This window comes from Onychomys torridus, chromosome 3 (genome assembly GCF_903995425.1).
Source record: "Onychomys torridus chromosome 3, mOncTor1.1, whole genome shotgun sequence".
Classification (NCBI taxonomy): Eukaryota; Metazoa; Chordata; class Mammalia; order Rodentia; family Cricetidae; genus Onychomys; species Onychomys torridus.
Genome location: NC_050445.1, coordinates 102,498,788 through 102,520,145, shown reverse-complemented (window position 1 = coordinate 102,520,145; position 21,358 = coordinate 102,498,788). Strand labels below are relative to the sequence as shown.

General features: G+C 46.9%; 1 protein-coding gene across 4 annotated transcripts in view; it reads left to right on the top strand.

Moving 5' to 3' along the window:
* Srgap3 (SLIT-ROBO Rho GTPase activating protein 3) overlaps positions 1 to 21,358 on the top strand; it is a 224,895-nt gene that overhangs the window by 188,846 nt on the left and 14,691 nt on the right. For 3 of the 4 annotated variants that reach the window (XM_036180551.1, XM_036180552.1, XM_036180554.1), the window contains exons 12-17: positions 1,390 to 1,492; positions 6,495 to 6,555; positions 8,715 to 8,792; positions 16,215 to 16,349; positions 19,222 to 19,327; positions 19,529 to 19,756. In XM_036180551.1, the coding sequence (XP_036036444.1) occupies positions 1,390 to 1,492; positions 6,495 to 6,555; positions 8,715 to 8,792; positions 16,215 to 16,349; positions 19,222 to 19,327; positions 19,529 to 19,756 (711 nt within the window). Of the gene's footprint in view, positions 1 to 1,389; positions 1,493 to 5,427; positions 5,459 to 6,494; positions 6,556 to 8,714; positions 8,793 to 16,214; positions 16,350 to 19,221; positions 19,328 to 19,528; positions 19,757 to 21,358 lie in introns of all 4 variants that reach the window. The other variant, XM_036180553.1, reaches the window with a different exon arrangement.

Below are 21,358 nucleotides of genomic sequence, written 5' to 3'. Positions count from 1 at the left end.
CACTGAGGCAGGAGGATCAGGAGTATGAGGTCATACTCAGCTACATAGCAAGTTTGAAGCCACCCTGGACTACATGAGAACCTGTCTCAGAAACAAACATACAGAAGATTCTTGCCCATATATAGAAATCAATCAAGACTTGGGGAAGGGGCAGGTTTTTGCTTCTTGTATATGACTGTTATCTGCCTGGCTGAGTATATACTTGTTGCTCCTAAAGTTTGAAGCAAACCATTTGAAAATGAACTGCCTTATTTGGTGAGGGTGCTTCCTTCTCATTTTCACCTTTCTCCCTGAGAGCCAGCAGCTTTGAGTCAGGCCAGTTTATGTAGTGAAATGAGCAAATAAGCCAACCCAGGCCTATGCATGGCGAGCAACTATGGACACAGGTCTGGTGTCTATGGCCATTTCATTGTTCCTCATGGACTGTGGTATAAGGTTTCCCCTCCCTGTGGATAAAAGCAGAACACAGGGAACAGAGATCTGAAAACAAAGCAAGACACTTTCAACCTGACCCCTGTGACAAGGACTAATGGGACAGATGAGAGTCTGTCATTAGAAATGACAAGGTGTCCCAGTGCCATGTCCATGACTTGAAATTAAAAAAAAAAACAAAACAAACAACCCCCCCCAAGAAAACCCAAAAAACCTGAATTTGGAGGGAAAGGGGGATGGAGGTATGTCTGACTGATGCTCTCTCTGGGCCTTCCTTTCTGTAGATAGAACCATGTGTAATGGGAAGATACTGGGTTAAGTGTGATAATGGATTTGACAATGCTCCAATCAAAAGTGTATTTGATTGATGAGTGGGATAATAACATCCCAGGCCACCTACAGATCCTAAAGAAGCTGCAGCTTGCCTCCTGGCATCTAGCTATCTGGCTCTCAGATCTATGCAATAAACATGATTCATATGCTTTTGAAATGCCAAGAGGCATTAGGAAGACAGTGCCCCCAGTACATTGGGAGTTGGGCCTTGGTGATAGATGCAAGCCAAAATTATGAAAATTAACCCTCTCGGTTATGTTCGAAAGTCTCTTGCTTTTTTGGACTACAGATGACACTCCTTTCCCCTGACCCCCCTCCATCTGGTCTGCAGGATGCCATCCTCTGGTTGGCATTGCAGGAGCTTCTTGGATTCATCCCATCCCCTGAGAATGTAGAATGCATTTGTGTTTTGTGAGTGTTGTTCCTGCTTGACATTGTGGTAAACTAAGATCTAAACCATCCGGAGGCCTTCAGATGGAACATGGGAAACCAGTGTATTGAGGGCCCAGAGGCTCCCCTCTGTGTTTTGTGTTTTCCTCCAGTTGTGGGTTTGAAGAGCATCTCTCCCAGTGGTATGTTTATGTTGGTTGCTTTCTTGATTTCTTTTGTTCCGTTTTCCTTTAGGCCCCCCTGTCTTCCCCCTAAACCACAGAAAATGAGGAGACCTAGGCCTCTTTCAGTGTATAGCCATAAACTCTTTAACGGCAGTATGGAAGCATTCATTAAGGTACTTGCTGGGGAGCCGTGGAGTCCGCGAATGAGTCCAAAGTAATGGCAGCCTCTCTTCTCCCTGTCCCTTAGCCAGGCCCCACGGAGCTAGCTTCTCACTCTAATCTGTTCTTGGCTTCAGTGAAGCATTCCATTGGAGAATTCTGCTTCTGACTAGTGGTCCCTAAGTGGCCACTCGTCTCAGCTGTAAGGGGAGGGGTCTGATCATGTAAGCACAAAGGAGGTGGACTGTCAGCACAGTGGTCCCAGCCAGCTGGCCTCATTTGCCACAGGGGCTGTAGTCCTAACACCTGAAGGGCAGCTGAGGAAACTCCACCCCTCAGCTTCACGCCCTCCTCCCACATTAGGAGACTAATTGAGAACAGCACAAAGGGAGCCCCTGTGGGTTTCCATACAAGACAACTACAGTTTGTTGGCTAAGTATCTACGAGCATGGGAAGCCCTGGAGTTTTCATAAGAAGAGTTTCATCCACTTAATTTGGCTTTTGGTAGTTGGTTTGAACGGTGGGAGTACCGTTGAGGTAGTCCTTCTAAGTGTTAGCTTAACCCTTGGCATTGAGCTGAAGTTAAAAATTGAAATGTTTTAGCTGAGTTCATTTTTCCTGTCCCTACCCGCAGTGGGTACAAGATCACGGCATCCAGGATCAAACTGAACAAGGCAAAGGTGGTGTTAGAGTCAAGATGTGTTCTTGGGGAAAAGGGAGGGTAGGTCGTCACCAGTTGTTTGAAAACCCACCACTAGCCAATGAAGACAATTTCTGCAGAAAAGAGGACTACTGTAGGTAGGGAAGGGTAGAGTCTCATGGCGTCAGTCATGATTTTGGAGTTACAGGGGCTGCCTCCATGCACAAGCTTTCTGGCCTCTGGCCTCTGTCAGGATGTAGCCAGACCTGGAGGACAGAGAAGGGCTACAGACATGCCCAAGTCAGCCTCGAGGATGGGTTGGGTAGGCAGGGCCATCCAAAGTCAAAGGACTACCTCTGCCTGTAGACTGAGTCCTCAGAACAACAGCACAAGAGCTGGAGAAAGAGGAGGGATTTCCCCTGAACAAGGACAGTGGGGGTGCCTTAGGATGCCTCAGGGGACTGAAGGCCACAAATTAGAGGTCCCCCAGGAACTGTGTGAGGGTCACGGCAGGTGGGGCTGTGTCAGAAGAGTGCTGCATTTCTTCATCATCCTCTGTCTTCTCCTGTGCCTCCCTCCCACTCAGCCTTGCTCCTGGCTGATCACTTCCCGTCTTTACAGAGCCTAGCCCTGGGCCGAGAGTGCAGGGGAGGCACGTGGGAAGTCCCACAGGAACATGCTGTTGCAGTTCAGAGCAGAAGAGCTGTGAGCTGGGGCCCGGGTGGCCTTGCCAGGGGCTTGGAAGGATGTGGGGGGTGATAAAGAGAGGATCGGGAGAGAAGGGGTCCCTGAAGGAGGGAAAGATGCAATGAGATCTGAGATGGGACTCCTCCCCCGAGTGTCTCTGAACTCTGGAAATGGGAGATCAGTTAGTGTACGCGGAAGAAACTGACTCTTATTTGACACTATTTCAAAGTCTTATCTTTAGTGGAACTCACTATCTTCCTAGTGCGACAATAAAGCAACTTAACAGTGTACCTGATGGACACTTTAGACATTCTTCAACTCTGTGTTTGTTGGCCCCTTCAGGTGGTTACTTTGGGAAGCCATCTTGCTACTCTACTACATCACCATGCCCCAATGGTATTTTGGCTAATCTTTAGAGCCTGGTACACAGCCTTTACCGTTGGTGCCAAAACTTCCTGTTAGAATGGATACTTGGTCTGCTCCAGGGCTGAGGTGATGGCATGGCAATTATAAGGTATGGCCTGCAAGCATGAGGACATGAGTTCAATCCCCACAACCGGTGTTAAAAAGCTGGGAATGGCAACACACACTTGGAATCCTAGCGCCAGGGTGTCAGATGGATGCCAATGGCTCCCTGGCTGCCAGCCTAGCCTAATTAGAAAGTTCAAAATCAAGGTGGCTGGTGCTTGAGGAATAACTTGTGAGGTTGACCTTTGGCACATACACACATACACACATACGTAGGACACACGTGTGCATGCGTGCACATCCTTCCACCATTATCACTATGACACACACAAGCTTCAGTGGAAGCTCAGCTTTGTGGCGCCATTGAGGTATGAAATGGCTAGAGGAAGTATGGTATAGTACACGGGCCAACCGACTTGGAGAGAAATCTCCAAAGAGGGATGACCCAACTCTGTTGGAGTGAACGTCAGACTACTTGGCGGAATAATAGCCATTTGCCTAGGGAGCAGAAGGTGGTTTGTGGTACACGACAGCATGCCCTAATACTCCCTCTGTACTTGGGCTACCTCCAATCAGTGAAGTTCAACAACTTCAGCTGCGGACATACTAGGAACAGACTCGCCAGAGCTCCGCACGGCACAGGTTTACTCCAAAGGATCCCAGAGTCCAGAGAGTGAAAGGCAGCATCTATAGTCATCACTCCTTCAACTGCTGAGAGTAGAACTGAAGTTTCTATTCTAATTTTCCTGTGTCTGAATGTGCAACAGAGTCCTCAGCTTTAAAAACACAGGCCTATGGACAGAGTTTTGGTCAGATAATCCCACCGTGTTGCTGGGGTTGTAATGCCCTAGCAGACCAGAGAGGAACTCCAAGTCAGTTATGGGGAAGCCTTTTTGGAGTCAGACTTAGGAACTTCCTGGACTCTACCTGAGACAAGCCCTTATAAAGACCCAAACCCTTGTGTTTTTACCCTCTCAGACTTAAGGAGACCCCATTTATATTATAAGTCCATGGTAACGCCTAGAAGGCCCACCTGTAGGGTGGGTGGAGAGTCCCCATCTGGCTTCTATAAAATGAGAGGAATCTTCTTCCCTGTGGGTTTAGGAGAGCATAGAATGAGCTGACACATGTATGTTCCTAGAACACTCCTGGCTCTGTGTAAGCCTGATCTATTATTCATTTTAGGACACCATCTAGAGTCCTTTGGACCAGGCTGTTGCTGGGTTCTGGAAGTCATGTGGGTTTAGCTGACATCATGGCAACTCAGATCCCAATTGTTGAGATGGCAAGACTGGACATATTGTGCCCCAAGAAGTCACATGTCCCTTTAGTCAGCGTGGCTACTTCACTGAGCTTGGGTGTGACTCAGCTCCGGCCTAGACCCTTAAGTCACTGCCCACATGACCAGGAAAATCAGGCAGATACTCCCAATGTGGGAAGAAAGGCTTCAGTGCACCCTCAAGGTTGTAAAGGTATTCCAACTTACTCTCTCGCTCATCTTGATCCTTCCCAGCTTCTGTGTCCCCAGAGGGTCTCAGTGCCAGGATGACAGTAGAGAGCTGGGAAGGGGAGCAGAACCACGCTTCCACCCAGAGAAGGATGTCAAGGTGTGTTTCGAGTCTGGAATCTGGTGCAACCTGCTGGACCGTGTCTAAGATTTTGTGAAGTAGAGCATCTGTCCAAGAGTGGAGATTCCAGAGGTGAATTCTAAGAGCAGCTTGCAATAGACATGAAGGATCCCGTCTGTGGGCAGATGGGCTAACCATGTAGGTCTTCTGTGGACTTCTGCTCATTGGTGAATGCCTTGTGTTGAGGAGAAACTAGACATAGATAGGGAATGATGCTGACACACATTTCCTACATTTTGACAAGGACTGAAAGAGGCCCCTCCATCACTGATATCTGGGAAAGAGGCTAGGCAGCCCATTAGAATGCTGGCTGGGACTGCTCCGGAAGTCCTAGGAGGCCCAAGGCTGAGACCCCTCCCCATGGGCAGGCTATTGGGCAAATGCCCCAGGACCATTGCTGGCTGCCATTGCATTTTGGCATTCACGGACTCTGAAGGATCTGCATACTCTAACTGATCTTACTCCTGCATAATCTTTTCTTTTTCTCCTGCTTTGCTGCCTGTCTCTTTTTCTTTTTTGTTATCAGAGGAAGAAGAAATGCTCGAACCAGGAACCAGGTATTTACTAGATAGGCCCACAAGCCCCATGCACCTAGTAGATCAATGCCTTCTAGAGCAAGGTCCACGTTCCCTGTTGCTTAGTGGGCCTGTCTCCTATCCTACCCCCAGATGCAGCATCAGCGGGGGTGGGGGGTGTAGAGCCAAGAGCCCACCAAGTTACTAGCTTCTGGGGAGGCTAGTGATTTAATGTAGCCCTTTTAAAAGCAAGTTTTGTTTTGTGTTTTAAATGGTACTCATGATGTGACCTGAAGTAACAACAGGTCACTCAGCTTTAGAACCCTGAAAGAAAATTGACCCTTGCCCAACCAGGAACTGTAGACTTATCTAGAAAGGTGTAATTGAATGTCCTTTCACATCCTAGGTACAACTATTTAAATTACATCCTATTCAGCTTTTTAAATTGTGGTTAGCCACCAGATGGCCAATGTCTGATATTAACACCTTCTAGAACTTCTCCACATACCATGCTTACTGTTAAGCAAAATATGTACCTGGGTATTTAAGTTGCAACAGTATGAATAAGATTTACCTTCCCTTCTCACAGGGCTTGTAAGGGCCAGGCCTTCTTCACCCACAATGTGTTCTCAGTTCTGACCTGAGACACCTTAGTAATAGAGAGAGGTATTGATCTGCCTCTTCGTCCCCAAGCCCTGGGAAAAGATGCTGAGTTTGGGCAAAGTGGAGGTGGGAGTAGGAAGGTCATCCTTCAAGCTCAGACTCCAGCCACCTCCACACACTGGCTTCCATCTCTCCTGCCCTCAGTCTGCCTGTCAAGCTGAGCCCAGTTCCTTGGCAGCTGGGTAAGAAGAGAGAGCATTTCTTTGAATTTATCCTATGCCTTCCTTCTTCTGCACTTAACCGAAGGCTGTATGGTAACTATTCCTGGAGACTAGAGTGAGCAGTTCCTTGCTTGTTTTCCTACTAATCACGTGGTACTAATCTTCTGGCTTGACCTGATCATCATGTTTGCAATGTCTTTTGCCTGTGGCTGGATGCCAAGCCTGATAAAACTCCCATTTCTTTCTTTCTTAAGGATTCAGGACAAGCTATACCACTTGTAGTCGAGAGCTGTATTCGATTCATCAATTTATATGGTAAGCGCCTTCTCAGCTCACTGTGTTCAGTTCACTGTGGAATAGGTGCTGGACTGTTCTGGAGGAAAATGATATTCTCCATCATCCTGGAAGACTTCCTGTCCTTGCTCTGCTCCAGGGAATGGCTGGTACCTGGAGCACTGTCTTTGGAGTCTGCATGTCTGGGGTGAGAGAAGGAAGGTTGTATGAGGGGCCCAGCACTTCAGGTCACAGGGGAGCAGCTATGGAATGGACAGAAGGACTATTCCAGCTCTGTCCTCACTCAGAGTCATTCGGGTTGATACACTGTAAGCGCCATGAAGGGAATGGTGTTGGGAATTTGTTAACCATGGTATTACCAGAGGGCTACTTGTGTTTAACTTACTCAGTCACCTCAAAAGATAGCAGGCTCCATTTTGGCTGTGAGGAATGCAGGAGCGATAGAAGCAAGTACCATGTCATCCCTGCAGGGTAACAGTCTCAGGACAAGGAAGTCCATAGCAGGAAAAGAAGTGTAGTAAGTACCCTTTAGCATCTCTAGGGATTTAGATCTAGAACACTGCAGACCTCCAGATCAGCAGACTTAAAAGTCCATTGTATAAAATACCGTGGTTTTTACATATCACCCATATAATCTTCCCATAGATAGCAAGCCACCCAGAGAGACAGATAGGACCAAATCCTGTGGAAATGGCACAGAAATAATCATGTTGTCTGGCACTAGTAAAGCAGTAATCTATACATGTCTAATACAGATGCAACTTTTTCTTGAATTTCCAAGCTGCTGTTAAAGTTGAGTCACTAAACATAGTAGCTCATGGATAGAGTAGACTATAATGTAATGTCTCATAGCGACACGGCCATGGAACTAATTCAAAGGAAGGTAGATGGTAACTTTGGGGGTAGGCTGCTTGACTGGAGTGGGAGAAGAACCCCAAGGAAAGCAGCCATGCAACTGGGGTGGGGAGAATGGGGGATGGCAGGCAGAAGGAAGGGCAGTGGGGTGGTTAGGGCTAATGACCCAGAAGACTGGGAGAAGACTCTGGGGTGGTAAAAATGCTAAGCAAAACCGCACTCAAAAGTGACTGTGTGTGCTTGCCATGTCAGCATTAGGGAGACTGAGGCAGAAGGATCGTCAAGAGTTGGAGGCTGGCCTGGGCTACCTTGTAAGTTTGAGGTCAACCTGGACACATCATGTCACAACTTAAATATCCAGGTGCATACCTTGTTTAACAGTAAGCATGACACATGAAGAAAATTTCGAAGCTGTTGGTATCAGTCCCTGGCCATCTAGTGGCTAGCCTCGGTGGAAAAGGCTTAAATAAACAGACAAAAACCAACCAAAGCACATAGCATGCCCATGCCAATGTCCACTGAACCCTTACCTTTAAGGGGAAACAATAAATTGTAGCATGAAGAATTGTTCTATCCAAAACAACTGAGACGGGGGAAGGTACAGTGTCTGCAGTCGTTTTCATTTGGAAGAGGCGGGTCCTCTGATTCCTGCAATTGTGTGGGTCGCTGTTAGGTCCTCACAGCTCCACCTGTCAGACTCCACGTTGAGCAGCGTGGCTGCTCTTTAATATTGAGTCCATGTTCTTTCTTTTTTCTTTCTTGGAAAGGGGTGTTATTCTATAGCCCAGGCTGGCCTTGAATTCTGAAAAATCTTCCCACCTCAGTTTCAGCTTCGATAACGCTGGGACTATAATATGAGCAATTCTGTCCAGCTAACCAGTTTATTGTATTTATTATTAATTTTTGGTGCTGGAGACCTAACCCAGGGCCTAGTGTCCACAAGACAAAGCACTCTGCCCCTGACCTGTGCCTCCAACTCTCTGATTCCCCAATCCCAAGTCAGAATGTACTCCGAAGTTTAGGTTTTCTTAAGAACTTACTCAAGCGGGAGGGAAGAAGTAGTTGGCAACATTTTCCGTCAGAACCAGGAGAAGTTCACAGACATGAAACTCTGCACGTGTCTGAGTATTGGGGCCAGCTGTAGTTCATCGTCAATGCTCGCTTGGGGTTTCAGCTAGGAGCTGTCACCAGGAATGGCTGTTATAAAAAATGAAAGGTTAAAGAGATAAGCATGGGAGAGAACCGCCAATAATTCCAGGAGCTAGATGAACTCTAGGCCTTGTGTTACTTACATTTACTGTTTGCTTGTGTTATTTCTTTTGTAGGACTCCAGCAGCAGGGAATATTCAGAGTTCCAGGGTCTCAAGTTGAAGTCAATGACATCAAGAATTCCTTTGAGAGAGGTGAGTGTGGACTGACCATCTCAAGCTTGTGAGGCAGGAGAAGCCAGGGTTAACACAGGTCTCAGAGGCAGTAGTGCACAGGGACCCTGGGCCCATAATGGCTTTCAAGAGCTGTGTGTTCATATTCTTCTTCACTTTGCACCCCATGACACAGTGATGGTAGCTGGAAATAGCCATATTGGAAGTGTTTACGCCATAGAAACTGGCAAACCCCAAGATCCTTCTCAACAGTCCTCCTCTGAGCACCCAGCTCTCTCCCTTTTTTTTTTTTTTACCACACGCTGAGCATTGCTAACCCACCTTCCGCTTCCACACACTGAAGCGTTGGTGTAACACACAAGTGCAAAGTCGCACACTTGACTTCATGGAGCAGACACAGCCAAAACCAGCTGCACAAGTGATACCTTGTCAAAGAACCATCAGGCTGTGTGTGCAACTCAGGTGGATTTTTATATGGATACTTGCTCTCACTCCAAGACACCAAGATTCTAAAATCCCAAAGCTTCTGGCCCCACCCACTTTAGTGTTTGATACTTTTATTGCTTTATTTTTCTTTATTTTTGAGATAGTGTCTAGACCAGCCTTTGCTTTATTTTACTTTATTTTTGAGATAATGTCTAGACTAGCCTTTGCTTTATTTTACTGTATTTTTGAGATAATGTCTAGACTAGCCTTTGCTTTATTTTACTTTATTTTCGAGATAGTGTCTAGACGAGCCTTAAACTCTGGCTGATACTCCCGTCTCTACTTTCCAACTGCTGAGATTACAGGTGTGAGCTATCAGACCTGACTTTCCACACATGGTGTGTGTGTGTTTTCATGACTGTGTGAGTATACATGTATGTACAGGTATACATATGCACTTGTGTGTGTGTGTTTGTGTGTGTGTGTGTGTTTGAATGTGCAAAGCATATGGCTTATAGAGGCCAGAGGTGTCATCTCACACGTGCTGCCTACCTTGTTTTTGAGTCAGGGTATCTCACTGGCCTAGAGCTCACACACTGGGATAGAATGGCTGGCCAGCAAACCCCAGAGATCTGACTGCCCTTACCTCCTCAGCACTGGGATTTCAAGAGCATGCCACTGTGCCTGACTGGTTTTGATTTTATTTATTTATTTATTTATTTGTTTGTTTGTTTGTTTGTTTGTATTTTTGTACATTTTTTGCTGCTTTTTATTTTTTACACAGATGGATTTAGGGGCTCAAACTCAAGTCCTTATGTATGTCAAGAACTTACTTCATCAACTAAGCCATCTTCCCAGCCTGCTTCTTGTTATGTTTTTGAGGTCGAGTCTCAGATAGCCCAGGTTAGCTTCTAACTCACTACATAGTTAAGGCAGATTTTGAAGTTCTGAACCTCCTGCCTACAGGGATTGCAGACATGAGCTACCACCCTGGGCCTCTCATACCCTGTTGTCTTAGTTAGGGTTTTATTGTTGTGATAAAACACCATGACCAAAAGCAGCTTGGGGAGGAAAGGGTCTGTTTCAGCTTGCAACTCTCAGGTCACACTCCATCACTGGGAGAAATCAGGGCAGGCACTCAAAGCAAGAACCTGGAGGCAGGAACTGAAGCAGGGGCTGTGGAGGGATGCTGCAGACTGACTTGCTCAGCCTGCTTTCTTCTACACCCAGAACCACCTACCAGGGGTAGCATCATCCATAATGGGCTGGGTCCTCCGCATCCATCACTACTCAAGGTCAATCTTCTGGAGACATTTTCTCTTCCCATATAACTCCAGCTGTGTCAAGTTGACGGATAAAGGATGCTCACCCTGAGTTATAACTTCTTACTGGTAACTCTCCAGTGGGCTTTACGATGGTGTCTGGGCGGAAGAACCTGGAAAGAAGTTTGGCATGTTTCTATGTATAAGGGAAACTACACCTTAGGAAAGTTGGGAGATGAAGAGTAGCTTCTAGACTAGCCCAATTCTTTGTTTTTCCAATGCACTATTTTTTTTTTTTGTTGTTGTTGTTTGGGGGTGTTTTTTGCAACTTACACAATAGGAGGAATCAACCATGTATTTTCCTGTCCCCCTCCTAGTTCCCACTTTAATTAATGAAGGATATGACACAGAGGTGGTAAGGACAGGACAGGTACAGATGATTGACTGAGTGCAGCCTCCCTTGGCCTCAGAATTGCTGACGAGGACAGGTGGCTAGTGACAGTGTCCCTGAAAAGGAAGGACCCACTGTGTCATGAGAAGCTCACTTCTCAAATGCCCTCCTTTACCTGCACAGTGCCCAGCTTACTGCCATAGTAGAACTGGAAATTCAGGCCTCTTTATTCAAGAAAACACATTCAGACATCTCAATCCCTGGTTCTAGAGTCAAGCCCCACGCTGGTCATCCCACATCCTCAGTTCAGGGACAGTTGAAAGAGCTGGGTAGCAGGCAACCCAGACTGAATCCTGGCTTCCAGTTTCATGCCATTTTGGAAAGACATGTAGTACATCCCTCCTCATTCTGACTTCCTTATTCTCTGGGTGGTTCTGATGCTGAGGACTGTGATCCCAGAACACTGTCCCAGCAGCACATCCCATCCCAGTGGCAGTAAGTAAGAAACACACATTGTTTTCCTTTTCCTTTCTGCATACTCAGCTGGCTGGGAGCATGCTTCATAGCATTGAACTCTTCATAATCTTCCTACTTCAGGCTCTCCCGGTCTGGTTAGCAGGCACTTTCTGATCTGTTTTTATGGGAGCCTCCTTGGCTTAGGAGTGTAGGGTGTAATGCCATTAGCCGAGCTCTGAGCGAGTCCCTGTGAGACTTGTAGCCATCCAGTTCCCACATTTATTATCTTCCTTGAAGGTGTGAAGCCTCTGTCCACCAGACCCTCAGTTCCACTATAGAGCATGTCTGGCTTCAGGGTAGAGGAAACAGTCTGTGGTTTGGGGTATTGAGAGCAATTCTGACTGGCTGTGGCACCCAGTGGCCTTCTCGGGGACAGGGAAGCTTCATCTCTGGGGAACATTCCAGAATGCCGGGCATCTAACACCAGAAGGCCCCCAAATGCTGCTGTTTTTTAGCAACTGTCAGTCATTTGTTCACTCAGCAAGCATGCAGCAAGAGCACTGTAGGAGACTGTGGACCAGGGCCTGGAAATAGAATCTAAGCAGAACTGTCCCTATGAATAGGGAGGCCAGGCTAATGAACAAATGGTGTGTCTGAGCCAGAACGGAGTGAGTACTGGTTACTATGGGAGCCCCTGATCCTGCCTGAATGGAGGAAAGGAGAGAAGAGCCAGGGAAGGCTTCCAGGGAGGAAGTGCCTACGCTGAGGCTTGACGCATAGGGCCAAGGGAAGCAAAGGGAAGGGAAGTCATCCAAGCCAAGGGAACACCATGTGCAAAGCCAGGAAGTCAGTGTCATGCCTCACTGCCCCGACCTCTCCTGATGTCCAGAATCTACTCCTCACCCTTTTCGACACCACAGTGACCTTAATCCTCAGTTTTGTAAATGGACAGAACACTGTTCCAGAACCTTCCCTGTTTGCATTCTCTGGTGTGCTCCTTGGAGAGGACCGGCACCCTGGCAGGACCTTACCCCAACCTTTCCCTGTGTTCTCTTTCTCTGTTGGTGAGCTTGTGGCAATGGGCAACCACCCTTTCCCCAGCTCTCAGCTAAGGCCAGCACTTCCTGACACTTGCGTGGGTACCCGTGTGGAGGTGACATGTGAGTGAAGAGAATTCCCTGCTCTTGTCAAGGCCTGGGTCCCCATCTAGTGGGAATCTCCTGACCCACATCACAGCCACAGATAAAGAAAGAAAGAAGGAAGAATGAAGAAAGGGAGGAAGGAAAGAGAAAAAAGAAACAAAGAGTTCTCTGTTCTCCTCCTCCATATTTGCAGTTGGTTCCTCTCCTCCCATTCCACAATGGTTCTCCCTCTTCCAGCTGCCTTATTCTTTGGAGTTCAGTCCTCCACAAGGATTCATTGGTGGGACATAGCTTTCCATCAGGCTTACCTGGAACATTGGCTCTCCTTCTCCTTCTAGATAAAGCCATCATCTGCATGATCTTCAGCTTTGAATTGTCATTCCTGACCCAGATAGACTGGTCTTGCAGAAGACCAGAGGCTTGGACTGATGGTAGGGAACACCAGGGTAATTCCATTCAGGGATTAAGTGCCTTCTGGGAAACAGGCAAGAAATGATGATGATGGTGATGATGATGATGATGATGATGATGATGATGATGTGTGTTTGTATGTATGCATGATGTATATGTCTGTGTATATACACATATAGAAAGTTAACATGTTAATAAAGCAGTTATTTTTAAATGTGTTCTTTCTTCCTTCCTCATAAGAAAGTATTAAGGGAGAAACATTCTCGCCTCCTTGGTGGGGACATCTGAGAGGTTAACCTAGGGAACACCAGTGTCTGGGCTGCCACATATGCTTATTCAGGGCGGGTGGGAGCTGTCTCTGGCTCATGCTCTATAAGCTGCAAGCCCCAGTACAGAACAGGAGAAGACTTTCTCTGATTGGCACTCAAACACATTGCGACTAGAAGAGGCTGCCGCTGACACACGTCCACTTCCTCTGAAAGCAGAGGAAAGAGATCCAAGTTGGGTACCAGATCTGTTCATGGCTTGCCAGGTGTTCTGGTTGTTAGTGCAAACCTCCCTCAACACCTTCAGGGAGGTGTTAGATTACTGTCTGCTTCCTTTCACTTCCCCCAGGAAAATTCCCAGTAATAGAGCAGCTTAGCAGTCCTCAGTTAAACTGCAGAGAGCCACTCCTCTGAAATGCCATATTTCCCCATCCAACTGACAAAACTTCAAGAGATTGGCAATACGCCTTGGGCAGAGCTGGAGAAGAAGCCTTCTCAAGAAGTTGTCATTAGCAGGAGTACAAAGGTGTGGCCCCATGAGAGGGCTTTGACTATAGGTGAGGAACCTCACCCAAGATGACCCAAGCTGCCCACTTCCAGGAACTGAGAAGAGACCTGTCTCCACAAATACAAATGCACACATGCAGGGTATTCACCATGGCAGTGTTGATCACAGCAGGAGACTTAAAGAAGTCAAGTGTGCGGCTGGTGATATGGCTCAATGGATATAACTGCACTTGTTTCTAAGCCTAATGACCCAAGTTTGAGTCCTGGGTTCCATAGGGTAGAGATAATTGACGTCTGCAAGTTGTCCTCTGACTTCCAGGTGTGCACCTTCTTATAGACATACAAATAGCTAAATAAAGAATTATAGTCTAAAAATTAAGTTAAATGTGGACCTGTAAGAAGTCAAGGGAGTCAAGTGTGGCCTCCCTATGTGACAGGGTTCTTCATCACCATTAGAGAGAGAGAAGACTTCTGGGAAGTAATTTGGAGAAATTTCCAGAATTTGTTGACGCTAAGGAACAAGTTTATGTAATGACATTCTGTGTAGAAGTAAGGGTCTAAAGAACATAAACAGCCATTCCCATCCTTAGAGCGCTGGCTCAAGAACTACCCTAGAAGATAGAAAACCAACAGTGCTCAGTGCACTTCTGAAATGTAGCATTTTTATTGACCCCCACACAGCAGGCACATCCACCCATCCTCTGTAGATGACTCACGATGCTCAATGCAATAGAAACGCCATATGTGGTGATTAAACTCTTGCTTAGGGAAGAGATACAAAAGACAAGTTTGCATGCGTTCAGTGCAGACAGGGTCTCTTGAGTGTGTGTGTGTGTGTGTGTGTGTGTGTGTGTGTGTGTGTATGTGTGTGTGTGTGTGTGCCACAAGTCAACATTAAGTGTCTTCCTTCTTTACCTTATATGTCTAAGACCCAGCCCCTCACTGAATCTGGAACTTGCTGATTGGGCTAGACTGGCTGGCCTTGGAACTGTAGGGGTTCTCCTGTCTGCCCCTCCTCAGTGCTGGATTACACACACTACCACATCTGTCTTTCTATATGGATGCTTTGGATCAATGTGCTGTGCAGCAAGCCACCTGCTGATCCATCTCCCTGGTTCCCAGGGGCAATCTTTTCTTCAAAATATCTTCATTCGCTTTTGTTGAATCCACAGATATACAGCTTATGAGTAGGGAGGGATGACTGTTGAATCCACAGATATACAGCTTATGAGTAGGGAGGGATGACTGTACATACATTTGCTTATCTGCTGTAAAGGAAACACAGCAGGCAAGTCAGACTGAAGAAAATGGTGATGTGTAAGGTGTGAGAGAAAGGGTAAAGTTGGACCTTCTCTCCAAGAAACTTTAAATCTGATTTGGGGGGCTGAGGGGCTGAGGGCCTGAGTTCAGATATCCAGCATCTATGTAGAAGGCAGGGGCAGCAGCAGGTTTCTGAAACCCCAGTGTTGGGGAGTCCAGACATGTGGCTGTCTGGAGCTCCCTGGCCAGCCAGGCTGACTGAATCAGTGAGTTCCTAGGGTAACAAGGCAAGACTGGAGATGGACTCCATGGGGTGTGTCGTGCTGGTCACAGGGACTCAGGTGGGCGTAAAGGGCCCGGACTTCTAGTCTCACATCACAGGTCTCATGTTTGTTACAAAAAGGAAATACCTTTGTGGTGTTTAAAGAAAAAAAAAGGGGGACTAACCCCTTAACATGGTGTTCTGTGTCACCAGTAGCAGGGCACATATGGCATGTGTGTCTCTATTCTTGCCCAAAGTAGTCAACCTGAATCGCGTCATGAGGAAAATAAGAGAAAGCCAGAATATGAGGCAACTCTGTCTTCTATAAGACAGAAAGAACTACATCATCAAACACAAACTTAGCACTCAAAGAACAGTGGTGTTCATTTTATACTTATGAAACCAAAGAGGCAGCCATCATGCCAGGCACATGCCTGAAATCCCAGCATTTGGGAGCAGAAGCAGAAGGATTATCCCACATTCCAGGCCATCCAGGGCTACATGGAGACCATGTCTCAAACAAACAAACAAACAAACAGAAAGAACAACTACCAACTCCTACATGAATTGTGGGACCTTTCATAAATGGTGCTATTATTTTGAAAACACAATTCCATGACAGACAGAGTGGGTGGGGTTTGAATGTGGGCTGTGTACGATGTTATTTTTGGAGGGATTGTCTATTTCTTGAGTTAGATAAAGTTATTATTAGCTGAGAATCTGCTGATCCATAAGAGAAATGTGTTATGATGTCAAAAGTTCTCAGATCTCTAAGCCATGGTGTATATAATAAAGAGAAAACTCAGGAGAGGGGAGAGTAAAAGGTGATGGACATTTATGATTGGATGCTTATCCCTTTTCTGAGGATTTGAACATTTTCTAATAGGAAATTTAAAACATGCTGAGACTGAGGATCGCAGGTTCTCAGGCTTTTCTCATACTCTTTTTCTCCTGTCCAGGCTGGCCAGGTCACCTCCTATTCCATCTGACAACAGAGTATCTTCCAATATTGGAGAGAGATTGCCTTTTCTCACCAGGCTAAAACATTGTCTCCACACAGGTGAAGACCCCCTCGTGGACGACCAAAATGAGCGAGATATCAATTCAGTTGCTGGTGTTTTAAAACTGTATTTCCGAGGACTGGAAAACCCACTCTTTCCTAAGGAAAGGTTTCAAGATTTGATATCTACTATTAGTAAGTATTTTCCAGGTGGAACGGCCCCTTGCTCCACAGGTCTTTATAGAAATTGAAGTGCTGGCTCTTCCTCCTGTCAGGCACAGGAGAGGGATACTAGGAGAGAAGTATGGGCCTCAGAGAGCTTAAAAACTCAGCTGTGTGAGTGGCACGATGGACTAGTGGACATGGTATGCTCCCTAGGTACAACAGAGTGAAGAGGAGAAGCATAGGGAAACCTAGGGTCAGAGTAGACCTGGGTGATGTGAGCAAGCCTGCCAAGAAGATGGGAGCGGGGTGTGGGGGGAGGACCTAAACGGGTTGGGGGCAGTGGACCACTTGGGTCAACAGTGCATGGTGCAAGAGGTTTGGTGCAATCAGGTGTAGCAGAGTGTCTTTGAAGGACCACACAGCTTTGTGCCTTGGGTGATAGGGATCCATGGAAGGGTTAGGGATCAGGTCAGCAGACAAGCAAAATGGTGGTAGTTAACTGCCCGGGAGATTATCTTCACACTGCTAGCCATGAGAGCACTTGACAGAAGAGATATTGGCAGTCAGGATGTGTCCCGGGAGTGGGACAGAAGAAGGGGCATGCTTAAGCTCCCATGTTCTTTCTTGGTCCATCACCTTCCTCAGTGTTTCCTTCCTGCTCATCTTTTAAGATCTATGCCAAACTCTAAACCAAACTCTGAACCCCAGGCCACAAAGGCTCCATCCTGTCTGAGCCCCATGTCACTGGCTTAGCCGGTATCATTAGACCACATCCCCATAATTCAGGTCCTGTGCAGGGCAATGAGTGGATAAGGAGTCAGGCCCAGCATGGGTCATGACTGTGCTCGACCAGAGTCACATGGTGTGAGGGTCTTTTCTGTTCTGTCCAGGGCTATGAGTATATCACAGAGAAACCTACACACATCAGCCTCCTTCCAAACGCAATGGCCAGGGTCATCTTCAGAAGTCTTTGTAAATAGAGTCTACCTGTAATTTAGTGGCACCCCATTACATTTATTGAGCAATAGACCCCTCTTCTGTGCTTTTGATTTCAAAAGTTACAGTTACCCCCAGTTAACTGCAGTGTGGGGGTTTTGAATGGGAAATCCTAGAATTAAAATCCTAGAATTAGAATTACTTTAAATGATCTTTATCTTGTGTACTGCTATAACTGTTCCCTTTCATTATTAATTGTGTGTCTATTTCATGAGGTAAAATTTACCAAAGATGTGCATGATAAAGGATATGGTACAGACGGGGTCTGACACTATCCCTGCCCTCAGCATATATTTGAACATATCCCCACTGTTACATATTTGTACGCCACCTCCTAATTATAACAAAGGGTTCTCCTTTTTTCTCAGAACAGAGTGATATGAGTTCTTTTATATATATATATATATATATATATATATATATATATATATATATATATAGAGAGAGAGAGAGAGAGAGAGAGAGAGAGAGAGAGATGGGCTAGAGAGATGGCTCAGAGGTTGAGAGCACTGGCTGCTCTTCCAGAGGTCCTGAGTTCAATTCCCAGCAACCACATGATGGCTCATGACCATCTACAGTAAGATCGGGCGCCCTCTTCTGGAGTGCAGGCATACATGCAGGCAGAACGCTGTACACATAATAAGTAAATAAATCTTTTTAAAAAATGTCTTTAAGAATACAATGTAGTTAATAGCCACAGGGGTTGTACTTGGCATGGATGACTGACAGGAGGGCCTGGAGGACTTGTAGAGGAGCCATGGAATTTATTTATGCATAAAAAACTGACTGTGATCTGACCTGGGTGAGGCTTCCTCCAGTCAGGTCTTGAAGGTGAGCTAGAGGGATTGATCACCCTGTTGAAATTTAAGGTTGGCAACATCTATTTGCGTGCCCTCCATAGTCAGGGCATGTGGGTGCTGATGCCAGAATGGACTTCTATTTGCTATACATACCCACACAATGCCTTGTCAGGAAGCAAGAACCCCAGCTTTGACAACAGCAACTCATGGAGAAGCGTGACTCTAGACAGTCTTCAGACTCCAGGGGAGAATGGTGGCCAGGAGACGAAGCAGGCAAGAGTGTCTTTAGCTCTGTCATGTTGGCTGCTGAGGAGAAAGAGGGCTTTAGAAGGCTGGGGCTCTGTGAGGAAAACATCACTGACAATGTGTGGCTCGTCATTGGCCCAGCACACTGAACTGGCACCTCACTTCTTATAGTCCAGGTTGCTAACTCCATAGGTACTACTCAGCCTGCCAGACCATAATACCAGCATTTGACTCTCTAGGATCAACCTGAGAACAGATCTCAGATGAGATCCTGGGCAGGTGCCAGCCATCTAGTCAATAGGTTACTCAAGAGAAGCCTATGTTTGCACTGTTCTTTGCTGAGTGACTGTGGTATGCCAGGCCTGTGATGTGGCTGGTGCCTGTCACACTTTACTAAACCACCATCCCTGCCTGTGTCATCAGGACTCCAAGGCTGCCAGTGACAGAGACTATCTGAGTCCATAAAAAGAAGTATGTCAGTTCCTCTACCAGGAAGCTGGAGAGCCATCCGTTTTGGACTTTCCATGTCCATTCTAGGTTTGTGTCACTCCTTCGGTCCTCAGGCAGAATGCTCTTTCCTGGCAGTCCCTAGCTGCTCCAGATTCTCTGCTACCCAAATTCCAGGCACCTCGCTATAGGTTTCTCCACCATCTCAAGACCAGCTCGAAGCGGTTCAGAGTAGGCTAACCCCCAACCTGTCTTGTTCTGATTGGCTCTGGCCAGGATCTCACACAAATCTCAACTGAAAGTAGAGCCATCTTGACTGGTCCCTATGAGGCTGATGGAGGAGGTGAGGCCTGGAGATAACCGCTGCCTTTTTCTAAGGGTAACAGGCATCCTGAACCCCCTGTGCCTTACAGAACTGGAGAACCCAGCTGACAGGGTGCACCCAATCCAGCAGATCCTCATCACCCTGCCCCGCGTGGTCATCGTGGTCATGAGATACCTCTTTGCATTCCTCAATCAGTGAGTACCTGGCCTGGGGAGCCCTCTGGGACTGGCCTCCTCTGGGAGGGGTGTCCCAAGACTTTTATGAGTGCTACTGTTATAAATTGGAATATAGAATATTCCTGCATTTGAGTCAAGTCCTTCCCTCCCCCTCAAAAGAAAGAAACATGGGAGAGGATTTGCCTTGTGGGTGAACAGTGGGTACCTGCTCTCTCCTAGCCTTTCCCAGTACAGTGATGAGAACATGATGGATCCCTACAACTTGGCCATCTGCTTTGGGCCCACCCTCATGCACATCCCTGATGGGCAGGACCCTGTATCCTGCCAGGCGCATGTCAATGAAGTCATCAAAACCATCATCATCCACCATGAAGCCATCTTCCCCAGCCCGCGGGAGCTAGAGGGACCTGTGTACGAAAAATGCATGGCTGGAGGGGAAGAATACTGGTAAGGCGCCCTTCCTCTTAATATTACCATTAACATCATCCTGTTGTTGTTAAGAACAGTCAGAAGCCTTCCAGTTTTCTCATGACACTAGGGTCCATTCATCATACATAGTTTTTCATGAGAGCTTCACAGCAGTCCCACACGAGAGACAGAGATATCAGCCAAGATTGTGTAAGTTTCAAGGAATGAAACACACCTCCAGATAGCCTAAGCCCATTGTGCATTTGCAGCTTACTTAACTGAAGTATGTGGCGCTGTGTCTTCAGGTGTGGGTCCAGCGGTTCGGCGGTTGTCAGCAGGACCCAGCCCTGCAGTCTCAGCCCCTTGGCTTTGCTGCCTTGTGTGCTGGCTTCCATCTCAGACGGCCTCTCCCTTAGTGGCTGTCAGAAGGCAGCCAGCCAGCGGTTCCATTCTTTGTCACCCATTCTCTGCAGAAGAAGAGCTTCTCTCTCCCAGGTGTTCCTATAGGAAGTTCCCAGGAGTTGTTTGGGGACCCCATTTGAGTCTAAGGAGCTCTCATAATGTTGTGGCTGGCCAGGTATCACAGGCCTATCTCAGGAAGCGGAGGGGTGGGTGTCTCTCTGTGAACCTCAACAGCTGAAAGTGATACCCATCACCAACCTCTCCTACCCAGACGTTCTCTCTTCCAGAGACTGTCCCACCTCAGGTCAACGATCATTAGTTGGTTAGCTCTCTTAGCTGTTATGGCTCTCCCTGTATCAGGAGAAATAGTCAAGAACATTTTTGGAACCAGGCATGGCTACCTTCCCCAAGCTAAGCCTGCAAGAGTGAAGATGGATGTGTTTAATTGCAATGAAGGGCCACAAATGTTGTCTGGTCACAGTTCTCTGTCCTAACACTGTACAGGCCCCTTATGCAGCTAGAACACACAATTTCAGCACAAAGAGAGGTTAGACACACAAACTACACATGTACAATACACACTTGCAACTTTTACACTTTTCTTCACTTCCCATGAGACTGGAAAATTAGCAATTACATGGTCATTGTGAAGGTATTTCCAAAACTAAAAAGGAAGGTCTCAGTACAGTGGACATAATCCATTCATTCAGCAGTCTCCCCCACCCCCACACTTATTCAGCAGTGCCCCCCATGACCACACAGCATCCTCTGGGGACTGCATCTCCAGGTGACAGGGATGGTACCTGAGCAAGATTAGCTTCAGTGGGAAGATTGTTGAGAGGACAGAAGCAAGCTGTTTCAGAAGGGGCCTCTGAGCCAATCACAGGCCATCAGGAAAGGCTTCTCAAGGAGGTAAAGAAAGATCCAAGTTAGCAACTTAAACTGGGGCCAGTTCACAGAGGACGAAGCTGAGAAATTCTGAGGCCTGCAGCATAGAGTGACAAGTGGCTGGTTTGTTGGGATGGGGTGTGTGACAGGAGGGTGGTGAGGTGCCAGGCTACACAGGTCAGCTGGAGGCCGGTTCTGATGGCCTTGATTTGGATCTAATCCTGGTGGCGATGGGTAATTATTCACAATATAGTCTGTTTCTTTTTGTCCTTTTACAAACAGTCCTGTGTAGCCTGGACTGGCCCCAGACTCATTATAAGTCGAAGCTCACTTGAGCTTCTGATCCTCCTG